The sequence below is a fragment of the Convolutriloba macropyga genome, chromosome 2 (genome assembly GCF_964194025.1).
Source record: "Convolutriloba macropyga chromosome 2, txConMacr16.3, whole genome shotgun sequence".
Lineage (NCBI taxonomy): Eukaryota > Metazoa > Xenacoelomorpha > Acoela > Convolutidae > Convolutriloba > Convolutriloba macropyga.
The window spans coordinates 26,137,493-26,158,616 of NC_134469.1; the positions used below are offsets into that span (position 1 = coordinate 26,137,493).

General features: G+C 37.7%; 2 protein-coding genes across 7 annotated transcripts in view; one reads left to right on the forward strand and one right to left on the reverse strand.

Annotated features, from left to right (window-relative positions):
* Positions 1-21,124, reverse strand: part of LOC142358572 (proteasome subunit beta type-3-like) — a 361,488-nt gene that overhangs the window by 338,890 nt on the left and 1,474 nt on the right. The window lies entirely within an intron of this gene.
* The window catches only part of LOC142358563 (uncharacterized), a 61,738-nt gene that overhangs the window by 16,560 nt on the left and 24,054 nt on the right, over positions 1-21,124 (forward strand). For 2 of the 5 annotated variants that reach the window (XM_075409965.1, XM_075409964.1), the window contains exons 3-7: positions 2,108-2,923; positions 4,859-6,295; positions 18,072-18,228; positions 18,743-18,942; positions 19,340-19,489. In XM_075409965.1, coding sequence (XP_075266080.1) covers positions 2,190-2,923; positions 4,859-6,295; positions 18,072-18,228; positions 18,743-18,942; positions 19,340-19,489 — 2,678 coding nt within the window. In that variant the 5' untranslated portion in view covers positions 2,108-2,189. Of the gene's footprint in view, positions 1-2,107; positions 2,924-3,441; positions 6,296-18,071; positions 18,229-18,742; positions 18,943-19,339; positions 19,490-21,124 lie in introns of those variants that run through there. The other 3 variants (XM_075409967.1, XM_075409968.1, XM_075409963.1) reach the window with 3 other exon arrangements.

Below are 21,124 nucleotides of genomic sequence, written 5' to 3' on the forward strand. Positions count from 1 at the left end.
TATTTTAGAGTTTTACTTAGTTGTAATTTAGCTCTAAGGAAGCCTGTTTCAACTTAGCATTTTACAAAGATTTTTCCAGTTCAATCTTTAATTTTTTAACGAAATTAAATAACAATATTCAATGATAAGTTTCAGAAGTTTCAGGTGATCGTCGTTCCGCAGGGCTCTACCTTGAGTTGTATTGGTCCATCGCAAATATTTACTGATCTACAAGTTGGGCAGTTTCTGGCTTTTTTACGTCACTTGATGTTTGTTAAGTACATATACAATTTGCGTATTGGCACCTACTTTATCTGAATAATTATTTCACCAATTACATAGTCTCTCATGAAGTTATTTATCAAATATGCGAATTCATCGTCAGGGAACTCAAAAAGGTAAATATGGAGGCTTTTAGGTACTTAATATGTTTATCAGTAAACTGTCAATCTGCGGTTATTTTTAGTAAACATAAACAAATTAGGGGTTACAGGCCTAGATGGAAATACTGGCTATATATGGCCTTGAGATCTATCTGAATATGAACTAAATTATAGCGCTATTTATGGATATTTGTAGGGAAAACATCACGTAACTATAAGGACGAAATAGGGGCGTGACATCTACTTATCATACTCACTCTTACTTGTGATTGACGACAAAAGTCACGAGAACTTTTTTCGAAAAAGACGGGCCTTATACAACTAGAATTTTTGAATTTTAAAACCATGAAGAGGCTTCAATTTTACTTCGAACAAAATTTATTCAGTTTTTTAGAGCTAATCAGTGATACCCTATTTGTATCTCTAGGCAAAAAAAAGCTGCCGGCCAAAATTAGGTTAACAAAAAATTAAGTCTGCTGAGAAGTTCCTAACTCTTAAGTCTGCTGAGAAGTTCCAGATAATAAGCTCAGATTACTGCAGTTTGTTCAATAACTACAACACAGCTAAGTGACAAAGAACCAGTCTGATGAACAATATGGAACAACCTCTAACGGCGTCTGTTGTGTCTTTCCCAGATAACAATAATCCGTAGTTGATCAAAAATAAATAATCAAATTAATTAGAATTTCTGAACACATTTTTTTCACGAAACTTTTTTAAACGTTAGGCTGCGCAAAAGGTAAGTAATTCGAAATAACAATTGCTTGGTTCATTTAGGCTTTCGACCGAACAATGTCCAAGAGACGGACCTTTTTGAAGTTACGAAAGAGCTATCTTCGTAATTAACAATTCATAGACAAGTATCAAGTGAATTTCTTTCGAATTGTTTAAAGTTTGAAAAAATTTCAGAACAGCGAATAAATTGATTGGAGAGCATTGGTTACGCGGGCTAGAAGTTTGTCTCAGCCTTTTCAAAAATCTATCGTAAAATTTTTTATATTTAGCTTCTTGGCAGAGTTTCACGATAGTTTTTACATTAGTTTTTCTTAGAAAGAATTCTTAAGGAATGCTTTCCGAAAAATACTAAAAACGGCAAAATTTTGTCCCAAAATTTATCAGACAAATTATCAGAAAACATTCGTTTTTTCCCAATTTCCAGTGTAATAGTTTTATAATAAAAAGAAGTAAAAACGATCTAGATAAAGGTTAAACTTCGATATTATTCCTGGAAAGAAATGAGATTCAGCTGGCCTTTTTTGTCTTTAATTGAGCCATTAGCTTTTTCGACTATTTCTAAGCAAAGTGATCTATTTTACTTGACGTTTAGGTACGCAAGTTCTCAAGAAGTGGTATGTCAGGACCTTCCAATTAATACTTTATAAACTTCATGAGCTTTCCGATTATAACAGTCATAACTTTCTGTGTGAGCTATATTGATCGACCACAATTCCGTAAATCAAAGATACCCTTCAGCTAGTCTTCAGCTATCCTTTACTATATCCGGGTCAATTTTGCTTAAAAACCTGATTCTGCTATATAGGTTCAAGCTTTGTTCATAGTGGAATTCGTGAAAGGTTTTGAAGTCATATCTTGCATAATCAATAAATCTCGAAATCTTTTGTATATTCAAAATCTGTCGCTCAAACTTATTGTTTAATGTCTAGTGTAAACAAACATTTATAATTTGGCCACCTATTGTTGACCCATATAGTACCACTTTTATTTATGTTCCGTTTGTATTTTAGAAATAAGTTCCTTCACTTCAACTTAGGCAACTCACAGTTAACGGAACTGACAGTCACACTCGTCGACGACTTCTAATGCAAAATGTATTATCACCAGAAAGATGTAACGGTCCATTCGAACCATCCAGTTGAGTCCAACTACGAGTATAACTTTAATAACGACAATGGATACGTGGGAATGAACGAAGTGTACGAGCGAAATCCGATGCAGACAACGCAAAGATTCCCAGTTCAGAATGGATCCTCGCCCATGGGCAATGGAGGTGTGTCGTACAACAACGAATTTGCGATGAGCAGGACATCAAACTATAAGTCATCATCCGGAGTTCCAGAGAACATGCGACTTGTCGATTCGGAGGTAGCATCTCAGCGTTATGTTGCTCCTCGGAGTAACAAGCGGGAAACAACCAAAGTTATCCGAGAGACACTTGAAGATGGCACTGTGATATCTCGACAGATTGTTGTGGAGGAGGAGGACACTTTGATTGAGAGACGTCTCTACAAATACGAGGCAACGTCGCCTTTAATGAGTAGGAAAATGGATCCGGCTCAAGCGATGGCAGTCCAAACAGGCGTCCATCAAGCTGCAGAGTATGCTGAAGATGATGACGATATCACGGCTAAATTTAGTCGCTACGAAGCGGAGCTTGAAGCCCGACGTCAACAACAGCAGCAGCAGCAGCAAAGGAAGACACACGATGATGTGAATGGATGGGGCAGCCGTTATGGGTCGAAAGGTGGGAACCTGGAAGGATCGGGCACCGAGGAGGGACATTACGTGGAAGGGTATGGACCGGTTTCGCCAAATGAAGGAAGGTATGTGATTGATGTTGATTGTGCATCCCAGTCATCTTTTGCACGTAACCAGCCTGCTCATTCTTTCCCTTATTGTCAATCGGGTGTTGTGATCTCTCCATTTACCTGTAGTTCTGATGCCAATAGCCGTGATGATTCCACATCAAGTCCTGCTGGGACAAATTTGCCTTCAAAATATGAAACAGAGCCATGTGGCTTGAGTTACGAAGTGCATCATAGTGTTGCGGCATCATTGCAGAGTAGTTTGACCTCACCCTTGTCTATTGCACCCGAATCTTACCCTCATTTTAGTTCTAGAAATACTGACACTTTTGATTTTTATCAGCCAAATAACTGTCCTTTCGATCATTCTGTTCCTTTCTCTTTCGTTTCTTCTTTACGTTCTAACAACTTTTCTGTTCTTCCATCTAAGCCTAAAGTCAATTGCCATGCTGCTAAGTCTCCGCTTTCTGCTAATATAGAAGAGCCATTATTACAATCATCAGCTAATTACGCTTTCAATCAAACCCCAATGTTAGGTGCCACCGACAAACAAGCTATCGACAATCAAGCTACATTCAAGCCTCGCAGTGATTCTGACAAAGGCAAAACTTCGTCTTTACGAATGACGCAATACTTACCCGGACCTCAACCTAACCCTGTAGTCACAGAACCGAGATCTGTTAGAAGTGTCAAAGGTCTGAAAACCTTAAGTAACAAAGCTCGCTCTTCGTCCCAAAGTCGATTGGCCAGACCAAAATTTCAAGAACAACGTGGTCGATTGGAGACTTCAATCGATCAAGCTCTTTTTGAGTCCAAGCTGAAATCTCGTAGTAAAAGTCAACCGGTTTTATCATCGTCGCGTAGTTTGAGTAGCTTAGTGCCATACCCATCGCAAGTTCTACCTAAAGATGTGATTCACCCTGTCAATCAATTATCTAGTACTGGGTTTGCGCCTCTCGCTCGTTCTGCGTATAATCCTTATAAATCTCAGAGCTCATTGGTCTGTGAAAAATTGCCCTCACTTGAGGCGAAACCTGATGTCGCTCCGACAAAACTTGGACGTTCTTGTTCGGAAAAACGAATGAAAGACCTTGAGTTAACCAAATCTCCTACGTTATCGGGATCTCGTCGCCGGAATGTCTCTGAAATGACCACACCTGATGAGACACCATTCGGCATGGTAGTTGACGCAAGCTCTGATTGCAGCAGCATCAATGAGATTTCAGAACATTTCAGCAGTGTTATTTGGAAAGATCCAAATTCTGCTGGGCTGGGTAAGCTCTCCGATTGTGAACTTTTTGATCCTCAAAGTGACAGTGGAATTGATCTTCCAGGCAAACATATTGCTGATGTAACCTTGGTAGCTCCTATTGCTCTTAACAGAAAGAGACCAGATATTCTCTGGGCAGCTGAACCTCAGGCTTCAGTAACCGAAGTTATTTCATCGCCGGTGTCTGTCATGACCAACGATTCCACTGAGATTAATCTTAATTCTGACCTGAATAGAGTCAGAATGTTCCAGTCTGATGTCGGTCACAAGTACTGTGGCAGATTGCGAGATGGTGGCAATGAATTACTGGCTAAAGGATTGAGCAGAGAGCTACCGGGTAGAGTATTGTGTAAAAGCATTGATAATGGCTTGGATGGTGGTGTCGGTAGTAGAAATAGTCGTGACGTGTGTCTAATCCCTTCATTTTGTGAGCCCACTAACTTTGGTGATGATTTTGACTTGTATGAAAACTGTCATCGATCTATGGTGTCTTCTTCTCTATCGCAGCTTAACCCTCCTCACGTGGTGTCGGTGTCTTCCTCAATAATCGCTAACTCTCCTTCTCCTATTTACTCATTCTCTCCGAGTGTCGAATCCTGTTCACATGTCGACAATGACGTGGAAACGACCAAAAGTCGACATAATAAACAAAGTCTTTTAAGTTGTTCACCCAACTATTTCAGTTCCTCAGCTGCTCAGAAGTTTAACAACATCCCTTCTTCTAATTATCATGTGCTTCTTTCTTCTCATAACCAACGTGGTAATGGTCCTTATGACGATTCTAAAGGGCATCGTCAACACAGAGACCAATTGCCCAGTAACTCATTCACTTTGAATCGTGATTCCAACTCTAATTCTAACTCGGATGGAAGTTACAATCAGTTTCCTTCACCTTCTGTTGAATCTTCTTTTTACACTGATCCTCAGTTACTGCGCCCTTCTCCTTTTAACAACCCAGACCAACAGCCCAAATTGCCTGATCCTTATTCACGCGGTCACAACAGTAAAGCGAAAGGTGGGCCTCGTCAAAGCTATGTGAAAAGCAACAGCTTACCAAGAAATAGGCTTGATAGCGTTCGAAATCAACAGTCAAGTAGTAGTGTTCCCAATCGCAATGGTGTCGGCTCTAAAAACCCTCATTTAAGTCCTGGAGCTAATCTCGAGTTTAAAAACCCTCATCATAGTATGTCAGCTTTCACGAAATGCGATGTATCTCCTTTTGAGTTGCTTAAGTTGTCTTCAAGTAACCAGCCTGGTTCTATCTCTGATCATTACGCCTCACCTCAACTGGTTGTTCACACTGACCCTAAATTTCCTTCTCCCAGCACTGCTGGATCTAACTCGCCTCATCGGATTGTGCCACCCACTGAACACGAATTTGGGTTGATGGACCCGGAAAGCAAATTGAAATTGATTCAAAACTTAACTGAAGGTGACTATGCTAGCAGGCCTGACGATTACGTTGGTTCTTTCAGTTCACTAAGAAAGAGTGATATCTCTAAAATCTCACCATCAACTGACGCTGTAGCCAAATCTGCTCCTCCAAGACAAATGAGGTACAACGAGAGCTTTAAGCATGCGAGTAATAACGCCTTTTTTGGTTCGGATGACTTAAAACCATCACCACGAAGTAACCAGTTTGAGCACCTAAGTCATCATCGTAACGATCGAAGTGGCGATGCATTGATTTCACCTGGAGGGAGAATGGATAGCCAGAGACCATCTGAGTCCCATTATACTTATGACTTACCAGGGGGTTCTGATTTTAACAGAAACAACAAACAAAACGGACATTTGACTACTGAACCCTATCAAGGGAAAAGAGAATCCGGGTTTACTACCACTCATGGGTTCCCATTATTAAGCGGACGTCAAAAATCGACTCCCGATATTTCCCAACACCTGGACAACGATTATGTGCCCAATTATGACAACACCCATTTGGTTGCCAAACAAAGAGGCTTCAAAATGAGTGCTGACAACTTAATTGACGAGGATTCAGTTGTAGCGAGAGATGCCTCGAGGTCCCAACAAAACGCTGGACTGGACTTTGCGCCCCGACCATCTCCGAAACCCAAGTTGTTGCCGTTACAGAAACATCACGCGCCACAGAGCAACAAGTAAGAGCTTGAACATTGAGATCTTGCAATTTTTCTAATCATGAAGCGTGATATTCTAAAAATTGAAAATTAATATAGCAGAGGGCGAATTCTTCAAATTAGAGGCAAGAAGTCTATTTGATTTTTGTGATGCAATGAGTTGCATTTAGCTCTATAGAGAATTCGAAGTAGATAGTTATTGCCTTCATTATATGGCATTGATCTGCGTACTTGCTCATTCATGCGATCACTTTAGCTATACACCCCATGTTTTCTAGATAGCACTCTACTTTGTGTTTAAATTTCGGATATTAGTCAGGTTATTTTTGTTTCGTCTAAATAGTGTTCATGTAAAAATGGTACCAAAATGTTAGGCTTTGTGCGGCTTGGCCTGAGACGCTTTTTATTTCAACAATCCTTTACAATTGGTTTATCATGAAACGCCGCGTAATTTAATGGAAATTATCTCAGGTGAGTTAGAGTTGGGAAAATGTATATATAGTTCCTGGAGACTAAATTTTCCCAGAAAGCCCAAATTTGTAGTTAACGTTCATACGTATATTATCTGTTCATACCTTAGCAGAGTAAGTTAGAAAACGCAGTGTAAGTTGGGCTTATATTTTAAGTTATGAACTAAGCTAATGTTAAAACAACCTCGTTCAGTTGCGCTATGTCAGAATGAGTTTGAAGTTAAGGACAGCCTTTTGTTTGAGTTTTGGGGCAAACATAGCACACCAATTAATGTGTATTGCATTGGCTGCTTTGCTTTCGAAAGTCCACTGAGATGGTGTTTGGTGTGTCACTCTCATTCGCTCAAATCATTATTGCAAAGATTTGAACCATAGATATATGTTTTGATATTAGATATGACTGTTAGTTGCAGACCACTTAATGATTTGATTACATTGCAACTTTCGTTGATTTAATGTAAAAATGATTATTGAAAATACACGCAATTGATAGTTACCCACTTATCGCTAGTCAGTTATAATTGTTCAATTGCCATTTAATTTTTGTCGTCTCGTTACTTCCTGTTAGTGCTCGTCGCCAGATAACCACGGAAGGAATTTATAAGCAAATTTGGAAATAAGGTAATTTTTCATGTTTGAGCTTCGAAATTGCGATCTCTGAAATTTCAAACGACAAAACATGAATTTAAATTATTGTATTTTTGACTTGTGTATCTCTTATATCCGGATTTATTTTTTACTCTTCTAATTGGTCTCCACCAAAATTTGAAGCAATTATTTTAATCGTCTATTTTTTTGTGCAAAATTTTTGCTTGACCCTTTGAATTTTTGACTGACTTTAACGTCTTCAAGTTTTGTGCGATCCAAATTATTTTTATCATTCACAACTTTAAGCAGCTGAACTCAATTGGTGGCAAATTTCTACTCAAGATCGAATGAAAAAAGCGCGCAAAAATTGTTTTGTTTACTATCCCCGTCAGCCTCTCAACGGCTATTATTCAATTTGTTTTTGTCTAATTTGCTCCAATAACATCATTTGAAGCCCTTTTGGTAAAGTTTTGCGCACCCCCCCCCCCACGGTTTATTGTCGTGTCACTGAAACAGGATGTAAAAGCTCAAGGCCGCAAGTGACCACAAGTTAGAACAATCAGCTCAAAAAAGTTAGAAGAGAGAAGAACACCGTAATTTTTGTTCATGCATCATTCTGAGAAGGAGTGAAAAAGTGGTTGAGAAAAAAACTTGCAAAGTAAGCGAAACTGTTGTTTGTTCACGTACGACATTTTCAGGGCATTTTTGATTTTAGATTTAACTTTTCAAGTAAAACAGTTCTTTTTTAACGAGTACGTGCACGCTTGGAGTCATTTTTGACCACCTGAAGTAATTATTAGACTTCTATATTAAATTTTCAGCTGATGTTGGCATCTTGCCGTCCATGGACGCATTTTAAGCTGTTTTGTAACGTTCTATTAATTTGAAAGAATTTTTGTTTAAGGCCGGTTTTTCAGTAGTTTTAATGCCCCTTTTAATGTGATTAATTGCTCTTGAACGAAGTTCAAAGCATTTATTGTAAACGTGTTTGTCTTCTTTACGACTCGAAGAGGAGTATTGAGATCCTACAGGTTTTTACGACTCGAAGAGGAGTATTGAGATTCTACAGATTTTTACGACTCGAAGAGGAGTATTGAGATTCTACAGGTTTTTTTACGACTTGAAGAGGAGTATTGAGATTCTACAGGTTTTTACGACTCGAAGAGGAGTATTGAGATTCTACAGATTTTTACGACTCGAAGAGGAGTATTGAGATTCTACAGGTTTTTTTACGACTCGAAGAGGAGTATTGAGATCCTACAGGTTTTTACGACTCGAAGAGGAGTATTGAGATTCTACAGGTTTTTTTACGACTCGAAGAGGAGTATTGAGATTCTACAGGTTTTTACGACTCGAAGAGGAGTATTGAGATTCTACAGGTTTTTTACGACTCGAAGAGGAGTATTGAGATTCTACAAGTTTTTTTACGACTCGAAGAGGAGTATTATGATTCTACAAGTTTTTAACGACTCGAAGAGGAGTATTGAGATTTTACAGATTTTTCCGACTCGAAGAGGAGTATTGAGATTCTACAGGTTTTTTACGACTCGAAGAGGAGTATTGAGATCCTACAGGTTTTTACGACTCGAAGAGGAGTATTGAGATCCTACAGGTTTTTACGACTCGAAGAGGAGTATTGAGATTCTACAGATTTTTACGACTCGAAGAGGAGTATTGAGATTCTACAGGTTTTATTACGACTCGAAGAGGAGTATTGAGATTCTACAGGTTTTTACGACTCGAAGAGGAGTATTGAGATCCTACAGGTTTTTACGACTCGAAGAGGAGTTTTGAGATTCTACAGATTTTTACGACTCGAAGAGGAGTATTGAGATTCTACAGGTTTTTTTACGACTCGAAGATAATTGAGATTCTACTACGACTCGAAGAGGAGTATTGAGATTCTACAGGTTTTTTACGACTCGAAGTGGAGTATTGAGATTCTACAAGTTTTTTTACGACTCGAAGAGGAGTATTGAGATTCTACAGGTTTTAACGACTCGAAGAGGAGTATTGAGATTCTAGATTTTTACGATTCGAAGAGGAGTATTGAGATCCTACAGGTTTTTACGACTCGAAGAGGAGTATTGAGATTCTACAGATTTTTACGACTCGAAGAGGAGTATTGAGATCCTACAGGTTTTTACGACTCGAAGAGGAGTATTGAGATTCTACAGATTTTTACGACTCGAAGAGGAGTATTGAGATTCTACAGGTTTTTTTACGACTCGAAGATAATTGAGATTCTGCTACGACTCGAAGAGGAGTATTGAGATCCTACAGGTTTTTACGACTCGAAGAGGAGTATTGAGATTCTACAGATTTTTACGACTCGAAGAGGAGTATTGAGATCCTACAGGTTTTTACGACTCGAAGAGGAGTATTGAGATTCTACAGATTTTTACGACTCGAAGAGGAGTATTGAGATTCTACAGGTTTTTTTAGCAGAAAGCAAGTTTGTTCATGACTTGAATTTTGACTTCTTTCTGTTCGAGAGTTTACCTCCGTTTTTGATTGTTGACTTCTGTTTTTGAACATTCGACTTTAACAATAGCTTCGTTTGTAATGTATTGTAATTAGGAACTGCTGGTAATGTTCAAGGTGAAGAGGTCATTTTGAGATTTTTTTGTTCCTATATAAGTCACCCCTAATTATCTAAACTACACCGCACAACCCCCCACCCCCCAACACCTATCTACCCCCCCCCACACCGCCCCGCACCCCCCAACTTACCCCCACCTACCCCTACCCCCTCCCTTCACCTAGCTACCCCCACCTACCACCCCCCCCCCAAATACCCGAGCACTACCCATCTCCGCAACCTACTACCCAACCACCCAACTACATACCCCCCCCCCCCCGCCCCAACTTACCCTCACCTACCCCTACCCCCTCCCTTCACCTAGCTACCCCCACTTACCCCCCCCCCCCAACTGCCCCAGCACTACCCACCTCCCCAACCTATCTACCCAGCCACCCCACCTAGCCCCCCCCCCGCGCCTAAAAAATTGTCGGCATTTTTAAAACACTTTATTGTGGTTTGTTGGGCTACTTTTGTTTTTTTCTCTTTTTTGTCTATTTTGATGTTGATTTCGGTAAGGTTAGGTTAGAAATTATAATGCATGACGATTCGAGTCGTTTCCGGTATTCTACCGGCTACTATGTTTTTTATGCAAGTTTTTCGCTTGACAATTTTGACTTTTCGAGGGACTTTTACGCCCCTGACTTTTTGCGTTTCGCGTGATCTAAAATTCTCTCTCAATCACAATTTCAAGCAGATGAACTCAATTGGCGGCAGTTTAATGCTAAAAGTCAAATGAAAAGTGGCCATTTTGCCGCTGTTTCGACATTTTGCGTGAAATCTTTTTGACTTCTCTAGGCTAGTTTCTCTCTTCTCTCATTCTGCTAAAAGTGATTTTGAACATCAGTTGCTCAGCAAAGCAATTCAAAATGAACAGAGTCAGTATAAAAGATTGAAGTCAGAAATAGAAAAGGGATAAACCCATAAAGCCCAATTTTAGATGCCCGCTATTTGAACGTCGTTCCTATAAGTCTTAGTTACCATCTCTTATGCTTATTGGTAATGATAGTAGCCCCTTGTAGTCTCTATCTAAGAAACAGAAGTTTGTTCAACTGTGAAATGCCGTCAAAATAAATCGGACTTAAAAATTTTTTTGTAAAAAAATTTTTTTTCAATATCTTCTATTCGTTCAATCCCAATCATGCTTATTGGAATCAACGGCTGCTATTTTCCGGCAAACTGGTGTCATTTTTTACTTTAAATCTTAATAGTGGTATCTGTTAACCTTTAATGTGGTTATTTGAAGCCCACTATTGAACTTCTTAGTCCCATTTAGGCTCCCTCTCCCTCCCTCCCCCCCCCCCCCACTGAAGCAGGCTGCAAGCTCCCACTAGTTGTTCAAGAGCAATTCTTCCGACGTTTAGTCGGTTATGTTTAGAGTTGATTTTATCAAAGAAAACAGATAAAACTAAGTCCAGTGTTGCAACAACTTCGTCTATCTTTGGATATTTTTTAAAACTATTTCTTTGTTTTTGCAACAGTTTTTCTCATTCAATAGTTTTCTTAGAGTTTTATGTGATTGTTACTAAGAGGAGAAATTTGAAGGTTGCTTAGTCTTTAGCGCACTTAATTAAGTTCTTTTTTCTTGTCTTTCGGGTGTCGTGGGGTACTTATTTAACACAAACGTTATTAAAGGTGGCTAACGGAACAATTGTTGTGACGCTTGGACGCTTTTGTGAAATTCTCTAAAAATCATACGGCTAGATTTCGTAGTCAACTCTTTGCCATAACACCAGTTGCCTAACTTATCGATGACAATAATAGTTGGAGTAGAATTTATACTATACAAAGTCAAATTGCTATAGCTAGAATCTTTTTACGCCATACTCCTAAACAACTGTGTACATATGAATAGTGGATCGAAAAGGTGGCGGACGAATATTTTGCAACTAAATATATTGTGTTGTACGTTATGTAATTGTTGTAATCGCAAAGAACTGATTATAAACATGACCACATTGATGCTATAGGCCTCTCAATCACCTCACTGTATTTTATTTGCTTAATGGCAAGACAACAAAAGTGTGGTGATTTTCTTGAATGTTTTATGTATTATTAGTGTTTGTTGTCCTCTGATTTCACCTCGAGCAAGGTGTGTGTTTTATGCGTCAATGTGGGGTCTTTTATTGAACGTAAGTCGTTTTTTGGCTAGATGTGCATTTTGAACAGATTTTAAAAATTTATTCATTTCTTTTTCTAGTTTTCATCATAGTTTTGTTGATCATGCTGTACGCAATTGAATAAAATTATAATTATGCCAAGGTGTGCTAAAAATATTCGTTTTGAGAGTTGCAACTTGAGATTTTTCAAAACAAGTTTTGCAGGCTCGTTTTTTTAGATTACTATTGTGAAATGCATGGATTTTTTAAATAAGTAGATGACCGCTGTTTAGCTCCTCTTACTTCGAGTTGATTCGGAAGTTTTTTGGCTATAATTTTCCTTTTTTCCTCGTCTGTGATTCTTGCGACCATTTGACTTCTCGTTTTCAGCGACTTCTACCGCTCAGAATTTGATATTCTGTGTGACCTCATTATTTTGATCTATTTAGCGTCAGCTTTTATGTCATTTGTGTAAAAAATTTTTCACTCAGCTCACTTGTTGAAGTTCAAATTTAAAAACATTCTCTTATTTAATATCAATGAAGAGCACCGAACTGTGCCTCAAACGTTAATGGTCTAAGATTTCAGAATTTGAGTTTTTGAAATTTTTAGCTCGATCATCTAATATCAACAGTTTTCTTCTGAGAGCCTCCTTTTCTATTGCATACAATTTTAAATTATCGAATCTTTTTCATTAGGTTTCTAGATTCTAATAGGCGGCTGAATTATCTTTTTATTTTTTGCTTGTTTCAATTACTGTGAAGGTCAAGGAGGTCTATCAATGAGGTTTTTCCGGCTATCTGCCGACTACGTTTCAAAGATTTTTTTAGACGTTCTTCGGCTTTATTGTCATTGAGAAGTCGTATTTGAAAAGCGATAGTCTCGCTGAAGTTGTAAATGGTAGCGAGATGAGAGCACTTTAAAAAAAATTTCAAACGCTTTCAAAGTATAATGAAAAAACAATACTCGGGGGAATTTTGTACGTGCTGCAATTTGATTTGCGTTTTCCTTCTTGATTGCGTTTGAAAGTAGCACGTGTTTTAATTTTGCGCAGTTGCAATTTTGATTTCCTCGCATGGGAGCTATCGTTTTATGACTGAATTCTTTTAAGTTTTACGCATTTTGTAGTTTTTTGCCAGTCTTTTTTCCTATTTGTGCAAGGTATCATTGGCTATCTAATGAAACCGAATTATTTCTTTTTGGGGTTTTCACTACTTCTCTGAAGTTTTTGATGAGTTTGACACTATTATATTCAAGTTGGCGGTTTTTTGTGGTACTTATGTTCCCTGAAGTTCATTAGGTTCCATTTAAGCGCTTCAATCTTTAGTGCTCTAATACTTGAGGTTTTAAGTTAAAGTTTCAAGTTTTTAGTTAAGCCACGGATTTAAGTTTTCAGAAATTCTTAAAGAATAATTAATGCTGAATGGCAAACAAATTTTGTTTCCGTATTTTGTTCAACTTTGGTTGATTTTGTTTGATTAAACATTTGCTGCTTCAGAGTAAAAAGAATACTCCAGCTTCTTCTTCATAATAAAATTAGCGGTGTATTTTATGTATTGGCAACGACGGTGGTATGATATTCACTGAAATGTTGTGAACAAATAGCCCCAAGTTTTGGAATACAGATTCTTAATTGCTCTCAAACGAAGTCTGTACTAATTATATTTGTCCTTTGTTTGCGATTTTTCGCTTGACCAATTTTTCGTCTGACCCTTTTAATTTTTCTTGCTCGAAAACGGGATAAACAGGTAAAGCCCGCAGGGCATTAAATTCTCTTAGATCCTTACGGCTAAATAGTCTCTTAAGTATGGGGTTCACCAAAGAAGCAGGTTAAGAGACATAAGCTCCGAATGTGAAGGGAGCTCTAAGAGTTTGTCCCGTCCCCCCCCCCCACCACCACCTCCAATCCACCTCATTCCAACCGTTACCCCGCACACTCTCGGCCACCCCCTCTCATTCTGACCACACCCCCTCAATTAATCTAAAGCTAGCCTCCTCAGCCGCAGCTAGCTACTGCCGAAGCCAACCGCTCGCCAGTCGTTTGAGAGTGATTCGCCCAACATTAGTTGATTGTTTGAATCATTTGACTTGTGGTAAAGTATATCGAAAGAAAGTTTGGATCAAAACTCAACTTCATCTCGGCAGAAAGTTTGTTATTAACTGCTCAGTGAAAATTTTTCCAAATTTCTGTCCACATTATTTGCAAAAACTTCATGATGGGATGAGAAAACGGATCCATGAAGATTCTTTCTCGATCCAATATTGGACTATGCTCGGTCCAGCAAACAAGGACATTTTTGGTACAGCGAAAGTGGCGAGTTCGCTTAAATCCATAAAAGTTCTCTTAGGCAAATCTGATCAAGTATGGAATTTTCGTGTTGTTTTGCAATCGCTCATGCTCTTCTCATAAGTTGAGGTCTTTACCAGGCTGCTTTTAGAATCGAGAATATCCCTTGTCGAGATTTCATTCTTGCTAAATTAGATTTAATTTTTAGTTCATTCTAGTCTCTTTTTCTAGCTTTGAATGCAGTAGAGGTATTTTTAAACTTTTATGTGTGCACAAATTCACACGCACCCTGTGGTTCGCTACGGTACGTGATACATCGACTCTTGCTGCGGCTTCCGGAAGTTTTTAAGCCAAGTCGGCGGCCTGTGGGTTGTGATTTACGCAACCATGCAGACAGGGCGCAGGAGAGCAATGAAACAGAATGTTTTGATTTGTTGCTGGTGATTTCCGCAAGCAACAAATCAAAAAAAACAATTAAGCACTGTTATATCAAATTAGTTGGTAGTTTTATACAAGAAAGAAAAACCAAACTGCAATGGCAGGGAATTGATAACGAAAAGTGTCTCTACGTCAACAATGACAATTAAAAAAACCTGTAATCCTGTACAGTTCCAATTTGTTCTTCAAAACATTCGATCCGTGTCTAAGAACCTAGACGAGTTTGAAGTTTACATTAATAGCATGTCTCAGAAACCTGAAGTAGTTTGCCTTACTGAGACTTGGCTAAATCTTAGCTACAACAATAACTGTTTTTCTTTGAATGGTTATCAAACAATTATAGCCAGCAATTGTAAAAAAAGAGGTGGAGGTGTTGCATTCTTCTTGAAAAATAACATAAATTGTCAGATAGTTAAAAAATTAGAAACGAATTCCGTTCAACTACTAACAGTCGCCATCAAAACCATAGAAGAAATCTGGTTCTCATGTTTTTACATGCCACCAAATTGCACTAATGAAGCCAATTTCTTGACGGTTGAAAGATATCTCGACAGCCTAATGGTTGACCCAGAAACAAAACACGTACTTTGTGGGGATTTTAATGTTCATTTTTTAATAAACAGCAAAAAAAGCCGAAAGCTTAAAAAGCCTTTTAGCCGGAAACGGTCTCAGTATATCAAGCAATAACGACCCAATGAGGGTATCAAATGGCAGAGGTACGCTCATTGACGCAATATTTTCTAACTTTTTTATAGAAACAAAAGTTAAATCAACCAGTATAACAGATCATCACACGGTAGAAGGGTCCTTTGACCTCGATGGCAGTCCAGAAAAGTGTTTTAAAGCTCTAAAAAGCCGCAATTGACATAACCTAGATAATCCAATTACAAGAGAAAGACTCGAAAAGGAGCTCAGGTATCAATTTGAGGTCCACAGAAGTAGTTTAGAACTCTTACCAATTGACAAAGCCTTCAAAAAATTTCACGAATTGCTCACTGAAGCATTAAACAGTCACCTTCCTGAAAAATATCGTACACAAAAAAGAACAAAAATTGGATTGATAATGAGGTTAAAAACTTAGCGACGAAAAAACGTAGTCTTATGAAACTGGCAGATACAACTGGAAGTCCACAAATTCACGAAAATTTTCAAAAAACTTGTAAAAACCTTAAATCTCTCATCAGATCTAAAAAACAAACTTTTTTTCAAAATCTACTTAAAACCGATTCGGTGAAGAAAAAATCTTTTTTTGAGCTTTACAGATCTTTAGCCGGCAATTCAGAGTCCTCTAAAGTTTTCTGCTCGCAAAATAAACTAGAAAAATTTAACGAGTTCTCAAACATTGGGAAAAAATTGAATGCAGTATTTTTAACAAGAAGTGCCGTTACGATAGAAAACCAGAGTCAAAGTATGTTTCTAAAATCGATATCTGAAAATGACGTAATGTACGCTATCAACAACTGTAAAAACAAATTTAGCCTTGATTGCTATAACTTGAACTATTTTTTCATTAAAAAAGTTGACTGTTTGGCAGCTCCTTTACAACTCTTGTTTAACAGATGCATAGAACTTGGACAATATCCAGAGAGTTTAAAAATAGCAAAAGTTATACCGTTCTTCAAAAATGGAAATAAAGATGACCCATCAAATTTCAGGCCCATCTAGTTGCTACCAATTATAGGGAAAGTTTTTGAGCGGATTATATTTGATCGAATTCAAAACTACCTAAACGTTTTCGAAATTCTCTCAGATTCACAATTTGGCTTCAGGCACGGGAAGAGCACAGTTGATGCCATTGCAACCTTAATAGAGGAAATAAGATCAAATCTCCACAACAACAGTGAAAAAACCAAATGCACCTTTCTAGACTGAAAGAAAGCTTTTGATACTGTCGATCACAACATTTTACTGCAAAAGTGTTATAGATATGGTCTGCGTGGTCCAATATACAACATTTTAATGTCATATTTGTCCAAACGAATGCAATTTACTTTAATTGGAGATAAAAAGTCCAAACTGAATCTTATAGATCTAGGCGTGCCACAAGGATCAATTCTTGGCCCTCTTTTGTTTATTATCTACATGACTGACTTAAGTTTGTCCCAGAAAAAATCAAATGTTATTTTATACGCCGATGACACTGTTGTGAAGAGCAGAAGTTCTGCATCGAAAATTGACGATGATCACGACAGAGCACTAGATAAGGTCAATGATTGGCTCATAAAAAATAAACTAACACTGAACAAGGAAAAAAACAAAAAGCATGCTTTTTGTAAAGAAAAATCAAAAAAATGTTGTGTCAAGAACATTCATAAAAAAACGCTAAAATTGAAGAAAAACAAAGTTTCAAATACCTGGGCATGACGATAGATAATGATCTACGTTTCTCAAAGCACTCAAAGCCTGTGGTCACAAAACTTTTGTCGAGTTGTATCTTTTATAAACTAAGAAAAGTTTTGAGAGAATCACAGATGATAAAAGCGTTTAGAACATACATACAGCCAATAGTACAATACGGAGTCCTGATATACGGGTCAACAACAATCACAACTATTAGGGAAATCGACAAAGTTGTCAAACGTATCGTGCGGCTAATTTTTCATCGAAAAAAGTTTGAAAGCACTTACGAAGAAAGAGTAAAACATAGGATCTATTTAGCCTCAGAGTTACATGCCTATGAGGTACTTAAGCAAACACTATAAAACATAAGGGGACAATGTAATATTTCACCAATTTCAAAGGGTTTCTCAATGCAAAATTGCCTTAAAAAAAGCAAGCAGTTGATTAAAAACAAAATAATTAAAGGTAAAAATCTATTTCACAGTTTTTAAATAATAGTTAGGATAAGGAGGGTCTTAAGAATGCTTCTAGGTTACGATGATGAAATAATAGAAAAGATTGAAAGCATGTCTACTGCCGAAACAAAAAATTTCTGTCATCAATTTCTAGATAATTATATTTTGGGTAATGAGGACATAGTCAGACTGTTGTATGAGTTTTAATATCACAACTCAAAGGCGTTCCATAACCAGAATAATGTTTTTCACTAGGTTTAATGGTACCTTGAAAAATAGTGCTTCCTCTTTTTTTTCTACATTTTGAATCACTTTCATCCAGATAAACTGAACGAGACACTTGAGAACGGGCCATTGGCCCAATAGTGCTCTCCCACAGTCAAATATGTGATTGTATTTGTACAGGTAATTGTGAAAAGCTACTTATTGACTGATGGAAACAATTTATTATTATTAAGTTTGTCTGTGCTTTATTAGTTCTCCCAATTTCTCTTTATTATTTTTGAAATGGTTTCTTTATGGGATTGTTTGTTGCGCAGACTGACAGAGATGGTGCTTGAGAAGAGCTGTGGGAGGTGTCTGGAGAAGTTGCAGCCTGGACAAGACCTGATCACTTCCAGTGGAGAGATATTTCACAAGGAATGTTTCGTCTGTGCCGCCTGCTTCCGCCCATTCCCAGATGGAGTCTATTATGATGTTAGTGGTTTTGACGCTGTTCATTGTTCCTAAACTAAGAATGTTTTTTTTGGAGGGGGGGGGGGTGCTTTGCATGTCAATCTACTCAATTCCGTTTTACCTAATGTCATTGCCATTTTACCGCCAATTCCATTATACCCAATGCTAATTTAACGATGCTCTTTAAGGTTTGCGTTCAATAATCCGATTTACAATTAGCAGTCGCTATTACAAGGATGTTTAAACATACGTAAGCTGATAATTTAATCCCTTGTTCGGTTGTAATACTTTCATATCAAGTCCCATGGGCCGCCGAGGCATGGTCATGGCCCTCAGATATGATTATGCTTAATAATGGTTCCGATATTTTAAAATAGGGTAAAACAAAATTGGCATTAGTAAAGATGGCAGGTTGGATATAATGTAATTGGGTTAAATGGAATTGGGTAAATTGTCCGGACACCGGTGTGGGGTTTACAAAGAAAAATAGTGATTGTGAATGGAGATATAGATATATAATATAATCTCTGTTTAGTTCGACAACCGCAAGTACTGCGAGGAGGACTTCAACCTTCTGTTTGCGCCCAACTGTCAGGCATGTGGGGATTTCGTAAAGGGAAGAGTCATCAAGGCAATGGGTGGCAAGAGCTGGCATGCGGAGTGCTTCGTCTGTTCCAGGTGTGAGACTCCTCTGGCTGATACTGGATTCCACACTGTCAAGAGCGAACCTGACAAGTTAGTAGCTTTGACTTTCTACTACACTTTAGTTTGATTTGAGACTGGTCCTGTGAACCGATATTAAAAGAATGAAAAATATTGAGGTGAGTCGGAACCTTGTCTACTGAAATTGGAAGTAATACAAAAGAACAAATATCTAAATGAAATGGAACAAATATCTTAATGAAGCTTTCGAATGTTTTGAGTATATCAATTATGATTTCGTGATGTAAATGCTTCCGTTTTTTGTTCTTTGAAAAAGTTTTTCCTGATGCAGGACGTGTTGCAAGATTAATGACGGATCGGAAAACTGTCTAGAACAGAAATAATGTCGATTATAAAGACATTGCGTCGTATACTCGATATTAAAATCTGTTCTCTGAGATTCTATCATGAGTCTGTATTGTGTACGTAGACCCTACTGTAAGCCGTGCTCGGAATACATGATGAAATTGGAGAGTGGGAAGAGGTTCTGTGGAAAATGTCACGCCCAGATTGAAAACGATGGACTCCGCATCAAGGACGAGTGGTTCCACGCATATCACTTCAACTGCACCAAGTGCAAGTCAGTACCACAGGTCAAACTAAGAAGTCTGCTAACATTGATAAATATTAGGGTTATTAGTAGCAGCCCTCATCTTCTCAGCTGGCCATTATAGTGGCCCTTCGTTACGATCCAAAGAATTTGGATTTTATTGGTCGCATTGGAGTAGTAAAGTGAGCAAAAAAAAGGAGTAAATTTGAAGAGCAATTTTTAGGATCTGCTCTTAAAGAAGTGAGAAATTGGTGTCAGAACAAATTTTTAGCTTTTGAAAGCGAATGTTTTTGCACGTGCAGTAATTTTACTTGTATTTGTGCTATTTTTTTGTCTGATTTTCTTAAAGAATGGTTTCCAAAGACCATTTGTGTTATAATAATGCATAGTTGTATTTTTAATAGCCGCCCTCATCTTCTCAGCCGGCTATTATAGCGCTCCTATTTTTTACAATTCAAAGAATTTGAATTGTATTGGGGCGCTGTCTTTTTTTTTTAAGATCTGTTCACACATTTTCATGATTTTTGAAGTCAAATTGGAGTAGTGATTTTGGTCACGCCGAAACAGGAAATGGAGCGAAAAAGCGAGTGGTTTTGCGGCGTGAATTTTTTTCGCTCTAATTTTAAAGTAGAGTGCGAAAATGGTGTTTGAACAAAAATTCGGTTTCTCGGTAGTGGTTTTTTGTTCACATGCGGCAATTTCACTCTGATTTTTACTGTTTTTTCGATTTTTTGGATCGGATTTTTTTCTAAACGGTTTTCCCAATCCACTCACAGCTCATTCTAGGCCTAGTTTTTTGTTTTAATTAAATTTTCATTTCTCGCTAGTGGTTTTTTTGTTCATATGCGGCATTTTGACATTGATTTTTTGTTTTTTTTCTTATTTTTTGATCTGATTTTTTTTAAAATGGTTTTCTCAATTCACTCATAGTCCATTCTAGGTCTAGTTTTTCTGTTTAGTCAATGAAAATTCTTTGAATTGTACGTCAGGACTTGTCCTGCTATGTTTTTTTTACTTCGTCGAATAAAAAAATGTTTCGCTTTACCTCATTTTGCCGCCTTTTCGTGAAATCTTTTTGACTTCTCTAGGCTAGTTTCTCTCTTCTCTCATTCTGCTAAAAGTGATTTTGAACATCAGTTGCTCAGCAAAGCAATTCAAAATGAACAGAGTTAGTACAAAAATGGATGTCAGAAATAGAAACGGGATAAACCCATAAAGCCCAATCTTAGATGCCCGCTATTTGAACGTCGTTCCTATAAGTCTTATTTACCATCTCTAATGCTTTTTGTTTTTGATTGTAGCCCCTGTAGCCTCTCTCTAAGAAAGAGAAGTATGTTCAACTACGAAATGCCATCAAAATAAATCGGACTTAAAAAATGTTTTTGTACAAAATTTTTTTTTTTCAATATCTTCTGTTATTTCAATCCCAATCTTGCTTATTGGAATCAACGGCGGCTATTTTCCGGCAATCTGCCGGGTATGTTTGAATTATCACGGTCAGATAATGGTTAATAAGACGTGAAAACTATGTTTTAATTAAATTTCTGTGATTTTTGCTCCTTTTTTGTAGTTCGCTTTGTTGCCCTGTTCTTAGTATCATTAATGACTGGTTTCATGGGCACACTAATGAGGCGTAATGGAAGTGTTGTAGTAGTTTGGATTGAA